The sequence below is a fragment of the Eptatretus burgeri genome, chromosome 8, assembly GCF_056783735.1.
Source record: "Eptatretus burgeri isolate ZD-2024b chromosome 8, Ebu_testis_v1, whole genome shotgun sequence".
NCBI lineage: Eukaryota > Metazoa > Chordata > Myxini > Myxiniformes > Myxinidae > Eptatretus > Eptatretus burgeri.
This window is the reverse complement of record NC_140968.1, coordinates 11,692,389-11,710,273: the sequence shown is the minus strand read 5'-3', so window position 1 is coordinate 11,710,273 and position 17,885 is coordinate 11,692,389. Positions and strand designations below refer to the sequence as shown.

The following is a 17,885-nucleotide window of genomic DNA, read 5'->3' as shown; positions in this document are numbered from 1 at the left end:
TTTACACCAAATTTAACTTTGATTTTATACAGGATCAGTGGACTTCTTCATGGCAGCCATTTTGAAATCCAAGATGGTCACCATCACCAACTTACACAAAATTAAAATTGTGGGTTTTTTAAACTCTTTGGCGTAACAAGTGTGGGTGTTCCCACCAAAATGGACTTCATACGACATCCACAGTCTGAGCTATCGTGTCCCCTTGGATGAAGGTATAAATATTGATGAAAAGTCATTTGTGTTCTTTACCAGTGAATGCAGCGCTTTCTCCTGAACCTCGTCTTGTTGAACCAACGAGATGGATTAAACATAATCACACCGACAAACAAAAGGGAGGCAATCACGACGAACACGACATCACGACCCAGGGACATCCCTCCATCCTCAACAGCATCGTTCTGGAAAACCTGTGGAAATAGACAAGGCCAGGGGAAGGAAACATGTTTATTTCATTTATAATTAAACTAAACAATGTTTTTACAATTACTATACAAAATCAAAAGGTTCGTGACAAAATAGCATGTTCTTGATAATTTTAGAGAACAAACACAATGGTTCATGGAATGTTCGAGAGTTTACCTTTTGTACCACGCTTGTTAAGGACAGGTTTGTAAGAGGGTTTGGGAAGTAATTTGTAATTTGTTCAGAATGCTGGCGATAGCTCGCCGACCATTTTCAAAAAACACCGTGGAATCTTTAACATCCAATATAAATGAGTGTTGGTGGATGAATCCTTCATGTTTAATGTTCCTCCAATGGTTGTAACACACATTACACGTGACACCAGGGTGGCAGTTTATGGAGGGATCGAGATTTGAACCCAGGCTCAGAGGTGAATGTGTAAACTGTGAAACTCCACCAGCCCTGAGATGGATCTTCCTGGGGATCAATTTCCACTGCACACGGAGTGCAATGTGTGGTACCAGATACACTCAAGGTATACCGTGAAGATTCCTCCATCGACACGAACATGAAGGAGATTTTACCTTGAAGGGACAAATTCCAAGTTTACTTGGTGCGGAAAGTTCACCTGCAGTTTCCAACCAAAGATAAACTCTCTTTATGTTCCTCATCACGAACACCGCGATGAGAAACCACGACATGTCTGGTGTTCACTAATCCACGGACTGACGATTTAACGATACAGCTCTGTGTTGAGATCTCCCTGTTGTTGGAATTCTCATTGTAACCACGAACAACCATTGTGACATCACAGTGTGGTCACGCCCCTTCCCCTCGTTTCTGTTCATATTTTCACCTCGATATTATTATTTATATATTTTGTTCTGATTAAGCTCTTCCGGTGAAAACCACGTGACCCAAGGTTGATTAACATCTCGTGTTTTGTGTTTCAATCATTTTTACACCAATGAGAAAAGGATTTGAAAACGTTCAGTTTGATAAGTTGGGATATTGATAATACTGACATTGTACAACGGACGTGTGTTTACTCCATTGATGTTTTTAATGTTAAATCTTGTTATCAAGGAGTTCACTCAGTGAGTAATGGTGCACGTCCTGATTCATCTCCATCTCTTTGATATTCCTGTGAACATTCATTGTGTGTGTGTGAACGTGCGTACGTAATAAATAGATTGCCTTGAATGGATTCCCACCCCACCATCCCGTTTTCTCAACATCCTCCACCGAAAGTGGTCGAAGGTGAAGTTTCACCCATATCCATCTGTTGTTGGTTCCTTGGGAAATCGAGGATTCGTGAGTTTCATGGAGTTCGGTGGTGGAGTACTCAGGGCCGCCGAGAGCCACAATGGGCCCGGGGGGGGGGGGGGTGGGATACCAAGTGAAGACCCCCTTCGTCCAGCCCCTGCGCCACAAAGAAACTAAATTTCCCTGATTTCCCAATTGTGTTGTCTACCTTCCCCGAGTACACTACATCATCATTTCTGACAATCCCTACTTACCTGCTGCGGTGGACGGGACGCTCCACTTCCGAGGACGGTGAACACGAACACCGCGATGACAAACCACGACATGTCTGGTGTACGGCTGTCCACGTACTGACGATTTAACGACACACCTCTGTCTTAAGATTTTCCTGTTGTTGGAATTGTTATTGTAACCACGAACAACCACTGTGATGTCACAAACGACTGTGGCCACGCCCCCTTTTCATCATTTCTATTGAAATCTCATGTAATATTTATATATTTTTTTATATACAATTGTTCAAATTAATCTCTTCCAGTGAAAACCACGTGACCCAACGTTGATGAATCACATGGATCTTTTGTCTTTCAAATCTTTTACATCATTGAGAACAGGATTTTAAAACGTTCATTTTGATAAGTTGGGACACTGATTATTACTGATATCAAGGATGAGTCATGAATAATGGTTCACTTTGTTATTCATTTATATCTCTTTCATATTGGTGTTCACATTCATTCTGTGTGTGCACATGCATCCATACCAATACAAGGCAGTGTGTGTTTGTGTGTGTGTGTGTGTGTGTGTGTGTGTGTGTGTGTGTGTGTGTGTGTGTGTGTGTGTGTGTGTGTGTGTGTGTGTGTGTGCGTGCGTGTGTGCGTTTGTGTGTGTGTATGTGTGTGTATCATTGATTTTTATCCACATATGGGGTTTCAGAATGTGGAATGGAGTCCTCCCAGGGTGGGCTCAAATTGTCCACCTGTATTTCGGTAAGGGTTCACGATTCATGGACCAAGCTGTGAAGTTTATGTTTTCAAAGTTTCGTGTTGAGGGCTCTCTTCAGGATCGTTACTGAGCCCCAGACGGCTTCCAACTGTCGTTTGTTTGTTGTTATATTCCCAGGGATGGTTTTTAATATCTTTGTGGGGTTCTTCGTCATCACTGGTACAACTTTGGCATCATCAACTTCCAGGATCTTTTCACTTCATGCTTGAGGTCTTGGTATTTGGTCATTTTCTTGATTTCTGCATCGTTTGTCCAAAATCACCGGTATTAACACCTCAATCAGCAATGCCTTCTTCTCTATTTTTTGTACCTAAGCGTGATATCTGGTCGCAATGCTTTGTTTTCGATGTTCACGCTCGATGGGATCATTGGGTCGTACGTGAGCGGTACTTCAATGTTTTCAGTTATTGCTTTTGGTTCATGTTCCCACAAATTTTCTGGAACTGGAATATCAAAGTTTTTGCAGATGTGCCAGCGGATTACTTTACAAACTCTGTTGTGTCGTTGTGTGTACAGCTGTTCTGACACGTTTTTTTGTTTTTTTTTCATGCTCGGTCATTTCGCGTCACATATCATTCTCTTTGCTAACCGCACCCCCCCCCTCATCTGTCTTTTACTTTTCACACACACACACACAAACACACACACACACACACACACACATACACACACACACGTACCCCTCCCTGCTGCAGTGAATTGCAACGTTTTGTGATGTGTCACTCTCCCCACTCCCCCCCCCCAACTCCCCTTTCTTCATCGTCTCTCCCTCCCCTTCCCCCTCTCACCCTACATCTGTCTCCTCTCTCTCTCCCTCCCTCTTTCTCCCCCCCCCCCCGACTTTGTTGACACGTCAGCGAAGCGACGGGTTATATTTGCTCGTAAAAAAAATAGAAGTAATTCTCACTTTTCACCATCTGGAGAATAATTGCTCAGTAAGTTACTCAAGATAACTACTATAAGGTGGGTAATTAGTGCCTCTCAACCTTTAATAAAATAATTTTAAATTGGGAATACATGTTTAGGTTATTAACTGCCCTCACATATGAATCTACAAGACTTGTGGACAAGGTATCCTTACTATAATTCACAGACCGGTGTTTGTGGGTTTGTTTGTTGCGCTACTCCTACAGTGCTGGGCTGATTACATCCAGAATTGCTACATAGGATCAGCATGACCCCAATTAGTGTGTGGTGGTGTTTTTATATTTCCTGTGGTCTTGGAGGGGGCGGGGGGAACCTGAGACTCCTCTCGGGGGGGGGGGGGAGAGCCGAGAGGGTATTACAAGCATCTCCACCATTTACAGTATAAGTATTCCTGTCCCCACGTTTTCCTAAACAGTGAGGTGTTTTGAATTATAAGCAATAAGTCTGGTTTTGCTTCATACACAAAACCCAGGTTATTTGTTGTTTGTTTTTGCCGATACAGAGCTGTCACTGGCATATACACCACCCAAATATGGGTATGCATCAGAAGAACGTGTTGCATGCTTGGAACAAGCTCGCTCGAAGGGTGGGGACTTTGCTAGTTTATGTAATTCACACTTTAAAATGTTTGTTTTTTTTTTTCATGACCGTCTTCAAGGCACGAGGAAATTCCAATGAGAAGTATCAAATAATACTTATTCCCAACTTGAACAATTTCTTTGTTGTCTCTATGGTAAACAAAAAAAGCCATACATGGACATAAACAAACTCCGTTATGATATAGCAAGGCAGAAATTCCAGATTTGTAACACCCAGCTACTGTCAAACTCAGATGGGATCGATTTGAGTCTCGGCTCCTGCCACTGTCCGTCTTTACTGAAGATGCATGACCTCAGGACGAACTACCAGGTGCTTTTCTGGAGAAATACCCATGTCCAGCATCTTGTTATACCAAGTCCTGTATCACATGGATGGAGAAAGGCTGAGCAGATCCTTGAAAATGACAGGTGTGATGGAGATGGAGATTTCATGCCTCGGGTAAGGCATACAGCGTGTACATCATGTATACCATCACCATTTTATTTCTGATCCAGGTGCTTTTCTGGAGAAATACCCATGTCCAGCATCTTGTTATACCAAGTCCTGTATCACATGGATGGAGAAAGGCTGAGCAGATCCTTGAAAATGACAGGTGTGATTGAGATGGAGATTTCATGCCTCAGGTAAGGAATACAGCGTGTACATCATGTATACCATCACCAAGTTATGAACACAATTTTATTTCTGATTTTTTTTTTTTTTATCAGTTTGTCTACTGATCACCGCCATACTTTTCATTTTAATTACGTGATTGTTTGCGTTATTGTAATCTTAGCATTTCAAAATTATTATGTTCAAGTGCAAAATTTGCCTGCTCGTTAGTATACGAGAAAATGTAATGCTGAAAATGGGATTAATAATTCCCAAAAATAAATAAATTATACAAATATAAAATACAAGTGTCTGATATCTATCTTTGACGCAGGAGCTGGTGGACATCCTTTTGTGCACAAGAAACGACAGTCCAAGATGACAACAAAGTCATCAACAAACTTATCCCTGTGATGGACGTCAACTGGACGTCCAGTCTGCCGGAATTAGTTGCTGGACTTTAATAGACCCCACGGTGTCCTTTCGCGAAGAGGAGGCGAGCTATCGCCGGCACCCTGAATAAAATCAAAATTATTACCATGACTATACAGGTAGTTCATCGAGCATCAGGCTTGGCCAGCCGGTTCGTGAAAGGTTTGGGCGAAAACTTTTCTCCGACCAACTCCACAAGAACGTTGAAAATATAAATTGCTTAGTGAAGAGGAAGACGAGGAAACAGTGGAAGAAGTAGAAGAAGAAGAAGAATGTAGAATAGAAGAGGAACAAGAGGAAGAAGCATTTTGATGGGTTCGTAAGCGCCATGGCGATATAGTTCGTGTCAGCAGCTTCGCATTTTTTTTTTGGGGGGGGAGTTTATTTTAGCTTTTTTTCCCCCGATACGTCAAACTAAACAATTATTTGCTTAGTAGTAGTGTTTGATGTATATAAAGCTTTTCTTATTTGTAAAAAAAAACAAAAAAAAACGATTCAAATGGTGGATTGAGGAAGTAATATAATGACGAAGAAGAAGAAGAGGAGGTAAAAAAAAATTTCGACGATCGACGTGGACTTTCTTTCTGTGGAACTTTTTTTCAAATGGCAAGTAAACCTTTTTTTTTATTTTTATTTTTTCCTTTTTCAACGTTAATCGATGTACGATTTTAAAATCTGTTCGGCCGTCGTTGCCCGTAATCGACACGATCCTGCGGTGTTCGCGTTTTCAGCCGTGCATCGCTCGCTGTCGCTTGTAAGCCGCTGTCGGGCCGCTGTCGTTGCCCAGTGCTCCCATAACTGGCCGCGCGTCGGTGTCCTGGTTCCACTAGGCCCCGACTTACTTGAATGTTGTGATTTTTTTCCCCCCCACAGTTCCTGTTGTTAAATTCGACTGTGCTTACGAATTTTTTTTAGATTACTCTTACATTCGGCGTGTTGATGTAATTTGATGGATAATTTATAATGGTGGAGTGTGTGTGTGTGTGTGTGTGTGTGTGTGTGTGTGTGTGTGTGTGTGTGTGTGTGTGTGTGTGTGTGTGTGTGTGTGTGTGTGTGTGTGTGTGTGTGTGTGTGTGTGTGTGTTCTTGACCGTTTTTTTTTCTCGTTCCCATGGTGCAGTCGGCGATATTTAACTTTCAGTCTCTGCTGACGGTTGTTTTGCTCCTCATCTGTACGTGCACATACATCAGAGCACACTTTCCCACCATGTTGGACAAGAACAAATCTGGGTCAGTCGCAACACCATCATCATAACGCAAACTCTTACGTTACCTCTCATGACGAAGCGGGGAATGCTCTGTTTGGTCCTTTGCTCGCTCTTCCATGAACACATTTCCTTCTCGAGTGTATTTCCTTGTGGTTTTTTTTTATTTTTTTTTCTTCTTCTCCTTGGCCCCCTGATTCCCCTTCACTAACTTTTGGTTATATCTAAACACACTGTTTGGCCTTTGAACCCTGACATCCCCATAATTACCCCCTCTCTTTGATTGTGACCCCTGACAGCATTTTTAGACTCTACCCTCCCCCTTTTCCTCATCCTCCTCCCCACTCCCCAAGACAGTATGAGTGTGACCACTCCTCATTTTCATAAACTAGTGCGTGGCCGTATGTGCAAAAAAAAAAAAAAAAAAAAAAATAAACTTTCAAACCATGTGCCAGAAACAACAACCACAATCCGTTGCTTCGCTTTGGAAACGACGACTGGATTGGGGCATTGTGTTTATATATAAATGCGGATAAGAAATCGAGAAATTATTAGAATACAGTAAGTCATCACCATCCGGAAGTCCGTACGTTGTAACCCGTAATGGGGAAAATGCGCTCTAACTCGGGAACCACTTGTCCGATTAATTTCAAACCTTTTGAAAGGCAAACAAACAGATTGCTGGAATTATAGATAGATAGAAGATAGCTACTGTGGGTGCAAACCGCCAAGCAACGTGTCCTGTCATTGGTAACTAAGGCGCCCTCCCCCCCCCCCCCCCATCGGCCACGCCTATGCAGCAACATGTCCTGTCATTGGTTTGGTAAATAAATAGCCTGAACTTGGGAACCACTTGTCCGATTAATATCAAACCTTGAAAAGGCACACCCACAGGGCCCCAGCAATATACCTGGCAAGTTTCAATTGGATCGGACCAGTGGTTGTCGAGAAACGGCGGACACAGACACACCTGGAATTATAGATAGATGCCAAGGTGAGCCAATGAAAAAAGCCAAGAATTCACAAGGTTTCGGAAACGCGATGATGATAGAAAACTTATACGCCAAGAACACCTATAGAAAACCAAGATGCCAAGGTGAGCAACAAATAGCCAAGATCTTGTAAAAAAAGCCAAGGAGTGCTCACACTGGACAATATAGCTAAAGATAAGATTGGATGTGTATAAATAATTTTAAAACAGCAACAAAAACGTCCTGTTAGGCCTTAGTTATTTTATAACTTGGTTTACGCAGTTCTTCAGCTAAAATGTAGGGTCGGTCGGTCGAAATATAAATAGAAATATAATTTAAATTTTTGAAATTTTATATTTTTATGATTTTTTTTTCGGATGTTCCATGGAAAAGACAAGGGTAGGTGTGGGTGGGGGGGGGAATAAATATAAATCCCGGACCAGGAGGATCTAAGAAAACATTGAAGATTGAAAACCATTCAAATGCAGGATGCCATTGTTCACTGTATCATCTTCTTCTTCCGGCTGCTCCCGTGAGGGGTCGCCACAGCGGATCAACCGTATGATCCTCATAGTGATTTGGCACAGGTTTTACGCCGGATGCCCTTCCTGACACAACCCTGGTCGCCTCTTACGACACACAGGGATATGGTACACCTATTTTAACCGGGGTATAGACCGGCCCAGTACACTGGTACTCATTTCGCCGACCTCGGAAGGATGACAGGCTGAGTCAACCCCCTGGTGTGTTAATTCAGTGGCCCAACGGGGCTTGAACTCAGGACCTTTTGGATCCCAAGCCGCTACCCTAACCACTGCGCCAACACCAGGCTTCCCATTGTTCACTGTATCATCTGATGTGAAAAACAATAAAGGATTAAAACTTGTTTTTACAATATAGTCTGGCATGTTTTTCTTATAGGAACCTGTTGAATCATCAAACAAATGGAAACAATGCTGAGAAAATTACTGTCCAAGTCGTAGATGTGTGTGTGCACACCAGTGCATAGTGCTGGATATGATTTTAAAAAAAGGTGTCTACTCTGAGTCAACACGCTCAAAACGGTCAATCAGAGCCATAAGCAGCTTGGTTTTCAGTGGGCATCTGATCGTACCGTCTCCCTATCCCCATGAGCACATCAAAGGCTGATTTCTGGTCCGTTGAAGGCTGAATATCAGCATCTCGCAGGGAAGCTTTGACCTACTTGGCAACGAAATCTTTCAATACGAACAGCGGTATACAACTTTCGATGGAAACAAAATCGGCACGATCGAGAGTAGCGATCCCTACTGCTGCACTGAATTGATGCAATAGTTTGACCAGAATATTCGTCGTCAAGATGTTGCGTGAATAAATCACCAATACAGTCACTCAAATTTATACCGCTGACATACTTCTTAACAACTCGTGGCTCGCAGACTTCCTCTCCTGTTGCAGTCACCGTGTGGCCCTAAATGGAGTTCTTTCATCCCCTCTTCCTGTCCAGGCTGGAGTTCCTCAAGGTAGCATTCTGGGCCCTGTTCTTTTTCTGGTTTTCATCAATGATCTCTCCGACTCTCTGGAAAAATCCTCTATATCTGTTTGCTGATGACTCCACCCTCTGCCGTACCATCGGTCATCCCTCAGACCGGCAAGGAGCAGCTTCTTCGCTCACTGCAGATCTAGATAAAATCACAAACTGGTCCAACACGTGGAACATGTCTTTCAATCCAGACAAATCTCACACTCTCACTTTGTCTCTTCAAAAGGACCGTTTAGAACCCCCCCCCCCCCATCCACTTTGTCAACAATCCTCTGGAAGAAGTCCTTTCTCTCAAGCTTCTGGGTCTCACTATCTGCCATGACCTTTCCTGGGAAAACCACATTTCAAACCCTGCCTCCAAAGCCAGTCGCCGATTGGGAATCCTCCGTCGTGCAAAGTCCTTCCTCGGCCCAACTGGGCTCCTGACCACTTACAAAGCTTTTGTCTGCACCCTGATGGAGTACTGCTCTTCCCTCTGGGCTGGTGCTGCTGCCTCCCACCTTTCTCGGCTTCACGCTGTAGAAACCAAGGCATTTCGGATCATTGGCATCTCCCGCAATGAGGCTGAGTCTTTGGGTCTCTCACTCATTCACCGCAGGTTCGTCGGTTGTCTTTCTGTTTTCTACCGTCTCCTCTCCAGCCTCGCCCCCCCAGCTCTCTCTGCGATTTGTCCCCACCACATTTCCGCAGGGCGCTCAAGGTCTGCCAACAACCTCCTTCTGGTAAAACTACCAAAATCACAAATCGCTGCTCACCTTCACTCTTTCATTCCTCTTTTTTCCTGCCTTTGGAATAAACTCCCTCACTCTATTCATTCCCATTCTTCCCTCCAGGCCTTCAAAACAGCTGTTCACCACCACCTCTTATCATCCCCCTTCCAAATCCTCGATCTTTTCTACCCCCCATAATCCACCCAAGCCCACCTCCTTCAAATTCCCTGCTTTCTTTCCTGAAAGTCCCTGTAATGTCCATCTTCTATTCCCCATGTTCCCCGTCCCATACCTCCCTTCCACAGATCTAATGTCTCTGTTCCCCACTGTTTTGTCCTTCCCACTCCCTCCTCTCTTGTCTCATGTCCCCCATGATGTGTGTTGTGTGTTAGCTCTCACACGAGCCTCGACAAGGTATAGAAAAAAAACCAATCACTTTCACCCCAGAAACAGTCAATCTGAACCACGCTGGCCACTGCTCAGGCGCCATGACCGAAGACGACTGCGCAGCTTGGTTAAAGGTGACTCGGCATTTTGGTGCGCACGCACAAAATTATATTTTGAAAATAAATGCCGACATTTACATTTCGGGTTTTGAAACTTTTGCACCTTCGGCGGAAAATGTATAAATATAAAAGGCTAAAAATGTGTTTTATATTTCATCTCGGCAAATATACCATCTGCGGATCCGTAAACCAAGTTATAAAATAACTAAAGCCTTAGCGGGTGGACCTCGGTGAGGACTTGGGTTCACAAAACAGCGCAATGGAAGTGCTTTGCACTTGTTAAGGGGCTGATCACGAACTGTAGCCAGCGCACCACAAGCTATGGTGGCAAATTTGGATGTAGAGCCCTGGAGAGGGACGGAAGACTATTGGAGCAGCCCGGAAGATGGCACCTCCCAATAGCAGCGGGGAGCCAATTTCAGGTTTCTCCGCAGGTGAAGGGTTGTATCCCAGAGTCCGAGGGTTGTATCCATGCTTGCTCGCACAAGTTTGTTCTTGAACATCACGAAATACGTGGCGCGCTCATTCGCTCTCTTGTTTAGTCTCGTTCGCTCTCTCAATCTCCCGCTCTGCTTCATTGTTGGGACAGGAAGGACTGCTCTTTGGAGACGTGGACGCCGCCTCACAATCCGCCACCTCCACTGTCTTGCTCCTGCCACCTTTCCGATGTGGGGGAGTGTACTTGCATGAAGTGGTTTACCATTGGGTTTGATTTGAATTTGGTTTATGGGTTTCATTTGAGGATCCTAAAGGCGGATAGAGGAAGGCTGACATTGGGATTGATGTGGCACAAAGGATAAAATAAAGGCATGAAGATGCCGTTGTATGAATGCTATGGGGGGTTGAGGAACAGGATTATGAGCGATTCTGGAATGAAACAAAGTGAGTAGAGATGAAGGATATTTAAAAATGAGGGTAGTAGGATTAAACATTTATTAAAATTGTCATTTATATGATTTGATTGGTGGAGGAGGTAGATAAGTGGAGATGAAGTAAGAAGGTTTTTGGACTTAATGACTTGGTGATTGAGCTCAGAATAAGTAGCAATCATGAAGGACTTTTTTATTAGTTGTGGTCGTTTTGAGAAGGAAATGGGGGAAATGTTTTGACATGGAACATGGGGTATTGAACAACGTTTAATAGAGGAAAGGTGTGATGTCCTTTTGTGTGCTGAAACAAATTCCTTGTAATTCCAGAAAGAAACAAAACCGTACAAAAGACTTTGTTTTTAAAGTAGGAATCGTGGCCCTGGCACCCTGTTTAGTAAACCTTTTTGAGAATAACTACAAATACCTTGATTTATGTATCCTTCGTTCTTACCTCCTCCTACTTCATATTGTTACGAATTTGGAAGCCTTGTGCACACAGACAGACAGCCGTCCCCGTAGCTTAGTTATTTTGATAAGTATGTGTTTCTAGTTAGAATCCATCCCTTATGTCTAATGGGAATTAAGTGTGCATGCGCTGCAAAGTTATTTTATAGTTAGGATTTTTACACTTACTACAACTACAACAACTTTCTAACGACGACACCTGCCTTCGCTTCCTTCCACCATCCTCCACCGGCACCATTGCCGCGTGCATGTCAGCACGTACGTGGGCGGAGTTCACGAGGACCTGACGTCTCTCTCACCCAATCCGGGGGATGCAAGCGAGGTTGCTGACGGTCGGCCAATAAGCGTAGCCCACGCAGGACTATATTACTCTCCTTGTTTGAGGGGCGGTCCACCATGACCTTTACCTAATTAATACAATTTAACTTCTTTTTTTCTTAGCCATAATTTGGCCAAGGTTTGTTTGATCAGAATGCCATCATTTGATCATGGGTGTGCCGCAGGAGGCTTACCCTTGGTTACTGCTCTGTGATCGCAGATCTCTTGGGCCAAATTTGCGAGCGTCTTGCCAACACACGCCGAACCCTGAAATTCTGATAAAACCATAATTGTTACGCACACAGCTAATTACCCATTTAAATAGCAATTTACAAAGGGAGATTAACACCGGTAAATAGCCGATTAGCATGTGAAAGACCACCCATATTGCGAACATCCAATTGAAATGATGCACTTTCATCGAATCAAATCTCTACCAAAAATTGTTGGGGATTCAGTGCACTGCTTCTCATCGCAGGTTGATCCAGAACATCTTGCTCTCGAGTCAGCGGCCAACAAAATTATTCCTTCAAGAGATCCATCCTTCTATTCCTTCCACTGATCCATTCCTCCTTCCTCTCATCCATCCATCTCTCCAACCATTGATCATGGAAAAGACAATCTGTGAATGTTTATAATCTTTGTATCCGAGCTGTGGTTCCCACATGTACGCCACTCTGGGTAATCTGGATTGAAGTGATCAATGATGATTATTGAAACATCTATCATGTTTTATATTTGGGTTGTATGCACAGTATATAATTAATTAGTGGCTATCTATCTATTATGTATGCAGATCTGGTGACGTTTAGCCACTCCTTCCATACCCTTATATGTGCCGAATTTACGAAAGCAAGATGCTCACTAAATGCCTAACCTTTAAACACTGACAAAACCATCCTTGTACACGCACAGCTAATAACCTGTTTGAACAGCTATTTAAGAAAGGAGATTAACATCCGTTTAGCTGTGTAGTACAAATAGCTATTTAGTTATGCATTTCTAAGTTATGATTCATTCTGTTTAATCATTTCCTTTGTTCAGCGCACCATTCAGGAGATTACCAACCCAATTAACCTCAATGACCCCGCATGGGCCTCGCCGTTTGACAAGCTTTAGTTTGTGTGTTCCAATGGCGGCAGCATGTCGGCAAAGAAAAGGGGACAATTATTAATTCGAGCAACGAATGGGTTTAATCAAGATGATGGTGCACCCAGGAACAATCCAAGACCGGAGACTGCCGTGGGCGCTAATAATAATAAAATAAAAGCAGCTCGCATGGGAAGATATTTCAAAAAGGATGGCGGCCCATTTCCCAAAGCGCACAAAATACTCTGCCAGGGTCTTCCGAGAACTCTGGAGGATGATGAAGATGAAGGAAAAGGCACTGGTTCGTGAGAAGAAACTCGACCCGAAAAAAAACGAGGGGATGTTGCGGCCAGTGAACTGGGTGAAGAAATTGTGATATTGACAATAATAAGCTGGAGACTTGGATGAAGTACGTAATGATGTGGATGACGATGATGATGCTCCTTAAGCATCTGGTAATCTAAAGCTGATGATATTTGTCCGATTCCATCGACCAGCACAGCTGAATCTCACTTCAGATATATATATATATATATATATATATATATATATATATATATATATATATATATATATATATATATATATATATATATATATATATATATATATATATATATATCGTTTGTAAATCCATGCACATTATTTCTAATTTATTGAAATATTGGGATATGCAGTCAAAAATACATTAACTTATTTTGAAGGTGCACCAAGGCTGCGCCTGGATGGGTTTGAGGGTAGTAGAGTAACAGCTGAATCCCCAATCCTATCATTGTCCGCCCTTTCTGGGCGGGGCCTCGGCCCGCCCACTCCGCGTGTGTGGACTCGTCAAAGAGTTGGAGCGTTTGGAGAAGCCGAATAGGAACTGCGACAGCAGAGATTCTGTCTCAGAAAAATGAGCCTCCAGAGACAGGTGGACTGTATTTTGTTGTTGCCAGCGAACCGAAGGCTGCAAGCGTTCTGGTACCGTGGATCGCAATGGAGGATGGGATATAAAGATTTATTACCCTAACTAAAAAAAAACATCGCAACGCACCCCTTCAAAATTCCCACTATACACAAGGGGTTCTGTCTACACATATACTTAACGGCATAACTGATTTGGGACACCTGTATGTTGTATGTGTACAGTTCCTAGAACCGTAACAATATGTATTTATATATATATATATATATATATATATATATATATATATATATATATATATATATATATATATATATATATATATTGTTACGGCTGTGGAAATTCGCAGAACACCATAAAGGTTCCTTGGATCAGTTAGCCTGGTAAGTGAGTTCAGATAGGTTTCCCCACCGTTGTTTAGAGGGAATTCTTCATGTTCACCGGGCTGTGACCCTTTGAGGTAGGTTTTTCTTTTTCTATCGTTATTTTGAACCGACCATACCTCGAGCACCATTACAGCAAACAACTTCGCCCCCCTCAAACAGCCACAACGCCAACAACAACCGAATCACAACAACCATGATAACAACCACGCTACAATCGCCACAACAAGTACGCCACCATCTAACCATCTCCGCCGCTACGCCAGCTATCGAACACCATCCTCCACAAACCACGCTACAACCCTTTCCGCGTTGAAAGCTGCCCGAGAGCGCCAAGTAAAGGGACCAAAGAAGGAACTGCGATGACGCGCTGATTTTTCCCGCCTTTTTTTTTCTCCGCGTTTGGTGTGAGTGGAAGGGGCGAGGCAGCTCGCTCACGATTGGTGGATACGAGGAATGAGGTGCTCGGAGCTGAGGAACGCCCCTTTTCGAGAAGCTTCTTGAAGGGAGGCGCATCTGAAAACGGGGAGGGGCGAAGCGCTGAGCCCCAGGGGATATAAGGCGGACAGCACGCGAGCTTCGTGTCTTGGTCAGGGTCTTTGTCTTCGGGGTGGCCTGTGTCTTTTTTGGGGGGGGGGTTCTTGTGGTTCATCGCCTTCTGGTCCTGTGGTTCATAGCCTTCTGGAGGTCGAGGCCTTCTTGTGGTGGACGTCTTCGTGGTGGTTCAGTCTTTTGGTGGCTTCGTGGAACGATGTGGTTTCGAGCTGGAGCTTTGTCTTTGTCGTGGTGCTGATAACGCCAAGTCGCGAGGGTTGTGTGTGGAGCAGAGTGCCGGAGAGACCTCGCCGACCGTCGCACCACGAGGGTGCAGGTAACCTGCTACGGTCTCGCGGGACCCGTTCGGCCTTCCAGGTCCCGCGTCATAAAGACCCAAGTGGTCCAGCCTGACCTCCTTATCTGTGAGGGGGTCCTTTTCTTTTCGGCTTTTGAATGAATGTTGTCGTGGCGCCGTCTGTTAAGTGACTGTACATTATTGCTCCTCCTCGGTTGTAATGCTTTGCTTTGCCTGTACATACGTGCATACGTGTTGACTGTATATGTGCATGTGTAAAATAAATGTGTTTGTGTGAATGTTACCCGTTCGTGGTTTCTTTTCCCCTATTGGAAATGCCATCTTGCATCGCAGAATAAATAGTTGGGTTTTAAACACCCGTTGAATAGAATCGGATCCGGCGAGGTCGGGCGATAATACCCGCTCGGTTATCACTGCAGAACGGAATGGACCGCTGAAGCGGTTCGTGTCCCAAGCCGACCTGCGTCGAGGTACGGTCGCCCAGTCGGCTGCCCGCGCAGGTACTTAGGTATTTCGAATTCGGCGAGTGACCCTATCTTGCGCGGGTACACAATTGGCTCGGCTGTGGTGGGGATTAGAAACCCATCCGTGACTGGTTTCCGGCGTTAGCTCCGGAAAGTCACGACTGAATTGTCCGTCCGGTTGGGCGACATGGTTGCTATTAGTGGAAAGCGGCCGATCGCACGCCTGCGGGCGCGAATTCGTAACAATATATATATATATATATATATATATATATATATATATATATATATATATATATATATGTATATATATATATATATATATACACATAGCACGATATCTCAAAAAGTTATGGATGGATTCAGACTAAACTTGGTGGACAGGTTGGATGTGTGACAAGGACAAAATGATTCTATTTTGGTGAAGATCTGGACGTGAGAATTATTTAATTTTTAATGTGATTTTTTTACCACTGAGAGATCAAGCCAAACTATATAGTACTATATATCTTGCATGATATTTCAAAAATTTATTGGGACCTGATATGTTCTCGTGGATCAGGCATTGCGTGGCGGAGGTATGTGCTCAATCGAGTGCCCGACTCGTTTAAACGTGTTTTGATCACGTATTGGATAAACGCTCTTCGGCGATTAACCTTGAACAGGTGATCGTTGCACGATTAGCAATTTTACGCTCGTTTAAGAGTTGAACGCCTCTCGTGAATTTGGCCTCTAGTTATTAATTGCATGATAATATTAATATTGATGAGTGCTGGAATTTTATACTGTCAAACTTCTTTGCAAACTTGTGCTCTATTAGTTCCACAAACATATGTTCGAGCAAGTATCTATCATGTCTGATGCATTGACTGCCTTGCATTGCCACCACTTTACTGGTGCTAATTATACTGTATACAAATACCATTTCTGTTTCTCCACATGATTACCCATAAACTGTGAAAGGGTTGCCTCAAGGATTGCAATTCCATGGAGATTTTTGTTGTTGCAGGTTCCTGGGAATATTCTGGAAGTGTGCAAGGATAGGTAAGTATGTTTTGGGTTGCATTATGTTGAGACTTGTTGAATGGACGATAACCTTGTGGATGTGGATTTGTGGAAGTTGGCAACATCGTGAATTTATATTAAATTTAACGTTTTCTGTTTCGAATCGTGACAAATAATTGAATTGGAAATGAGACAACCATGCCGCTGATCTGCAATGGTCCGTCTTTTGCATCGAGTGCAACATTATTCCTGAATCGTTTCTGATTGGTTCACAATCTTCCCCTCGTATGATTTCCATTTTTATACAAACTGGTTATGATTATGGCAGTATGACCAAAATGCCTGGAAGCTCTTTCAATTCGTATTGTCTTCCTTGCAGGGGAACGCAAGAGCCCTTATGTGGCCATTTGCTGCATGGCAATGGCATTCAGCATCCTTTTCATGCAGTGAAAACATTTTCAAAATGTTGACCAAAGCCGTCCATCCTGATGCTTTGGATCCAATTAATGTCAGTGAAAATGTTGTTCCACATCGAGTCCTTGGTTTGCGGGAAGAAGAAAAGACTGATGGAAGCTCGTCCTGGACTTGATGTTTGTGTGCAAGTCGGATGGTTAATTCTCCAACTCAAAAGCTGTGGAGTTTTCTATTTTATTTTCTATTTTTGTTTTTTTTTGTTTTCCTGCATTCCATCCCCAGTATTTGCCTCTTTGTTATTTTAATTTTTTTTTTCCTTTTCTTTTCTTTCCAGATGCAATGTACAGCTCTTTATTAAATGTTTTCATTAATTTAAAGTTGTGTTTTTATTAAGTCAATTTTCTTTTCCCTTTTTGAGCTTGCATCACAATTTTTGAATGACCAATGATGTCATTGACCCGCCTCGATGTTGCATTCCTCCTTGTTCATTAAGTGACTGGCTCCTTGTATTTGAGATCATGCTGAACATAACATGGAGTGATTTAAAGGGAATGGACATGAATCGGGTCATGTGATTTGATCACAGCTGAGTTTTGGTTCCTGCGCACACCCTGCATATTCATGCCGGTTTTTCAGCTTGTACTTTTCTTTTTAATACATGGTCTCAGCTCATAGAAGTTAGGACATAGAACAGATCAGGACACAACATAGCAAAGAGGAAATGCTACCAGCAGGGTGGAGGGGGAAGTCAAACTGACAAACAGAGATGCAATAACAATGACTGGTGGGGAAAAGCAAGGAGTGGACAATATTGTTGCAGTTGTGGGGGTAGATGGAGGAATTTCATAGCACAGTTAGGATTGTATGGAGAGTCTTGGTCCATGGACATGTAGGAGACATCTTGCTGTAAATTAAGGTGGGAAACTGTGAGCTTAAGTGTTACATATCACCAGACAGGGATTGAAGGAAATTTTCTTTTGAC

General features: G+C 43.2%; 1 protein-coding gene across 1 annotated transcript; it reads left to right on the top strand.

Annotated features, from left to right (window-relative positions):
- The first annotated feature begins 5,840 nt into the window (after window positions 1–5,840).
- Window positions 5,841–17,280, top strand: TMEM167A (transmembrane protein 167A). The gene is made up of 4 exons (XM_085890877.1): window positions 5,841–5,977; window positions 6,343–6,452; window positions 16,494–16,528; window positions 16,869–17,280. The coding sequence occupies exons 1-4, from the start codon at window positions 5,882–5,884 to the stop codon at window positions 16,937–16,939; spliced, it is 312 nt and encodes a 103-aa protein (XP_085747003.1). The 5' UTR covers window positions 5,841–5,881; the 3' UTR covers window positions 16,940–17,280.
- Window positions 17,281–17,885: the final 605 nt, after the last annotated feature.

Coding starts and splice junctions, on each gene's coding strand:
- TMEM167A (XM_085890877.1), top strand. CDS start 5,882: ATGTACGATTTTAAAATCTGTTCGGCCGTCGTTGCCCGTAATCGACAC. Junction 5,978..6,342: donor TGCATCGCTCGCTGTCGCTT/GTAAGCCGCTGT, acceptor CCCATGGTGCAG/TCGGCGATATTTAACTTTCA. Junction 6,453..16,493: donor TTGGACAAGAACAAATCTGG/GTCAGTCGCAAC, acceptor TTGTTGTTGCAG/GTTCCTGGGAATATTCTGGA.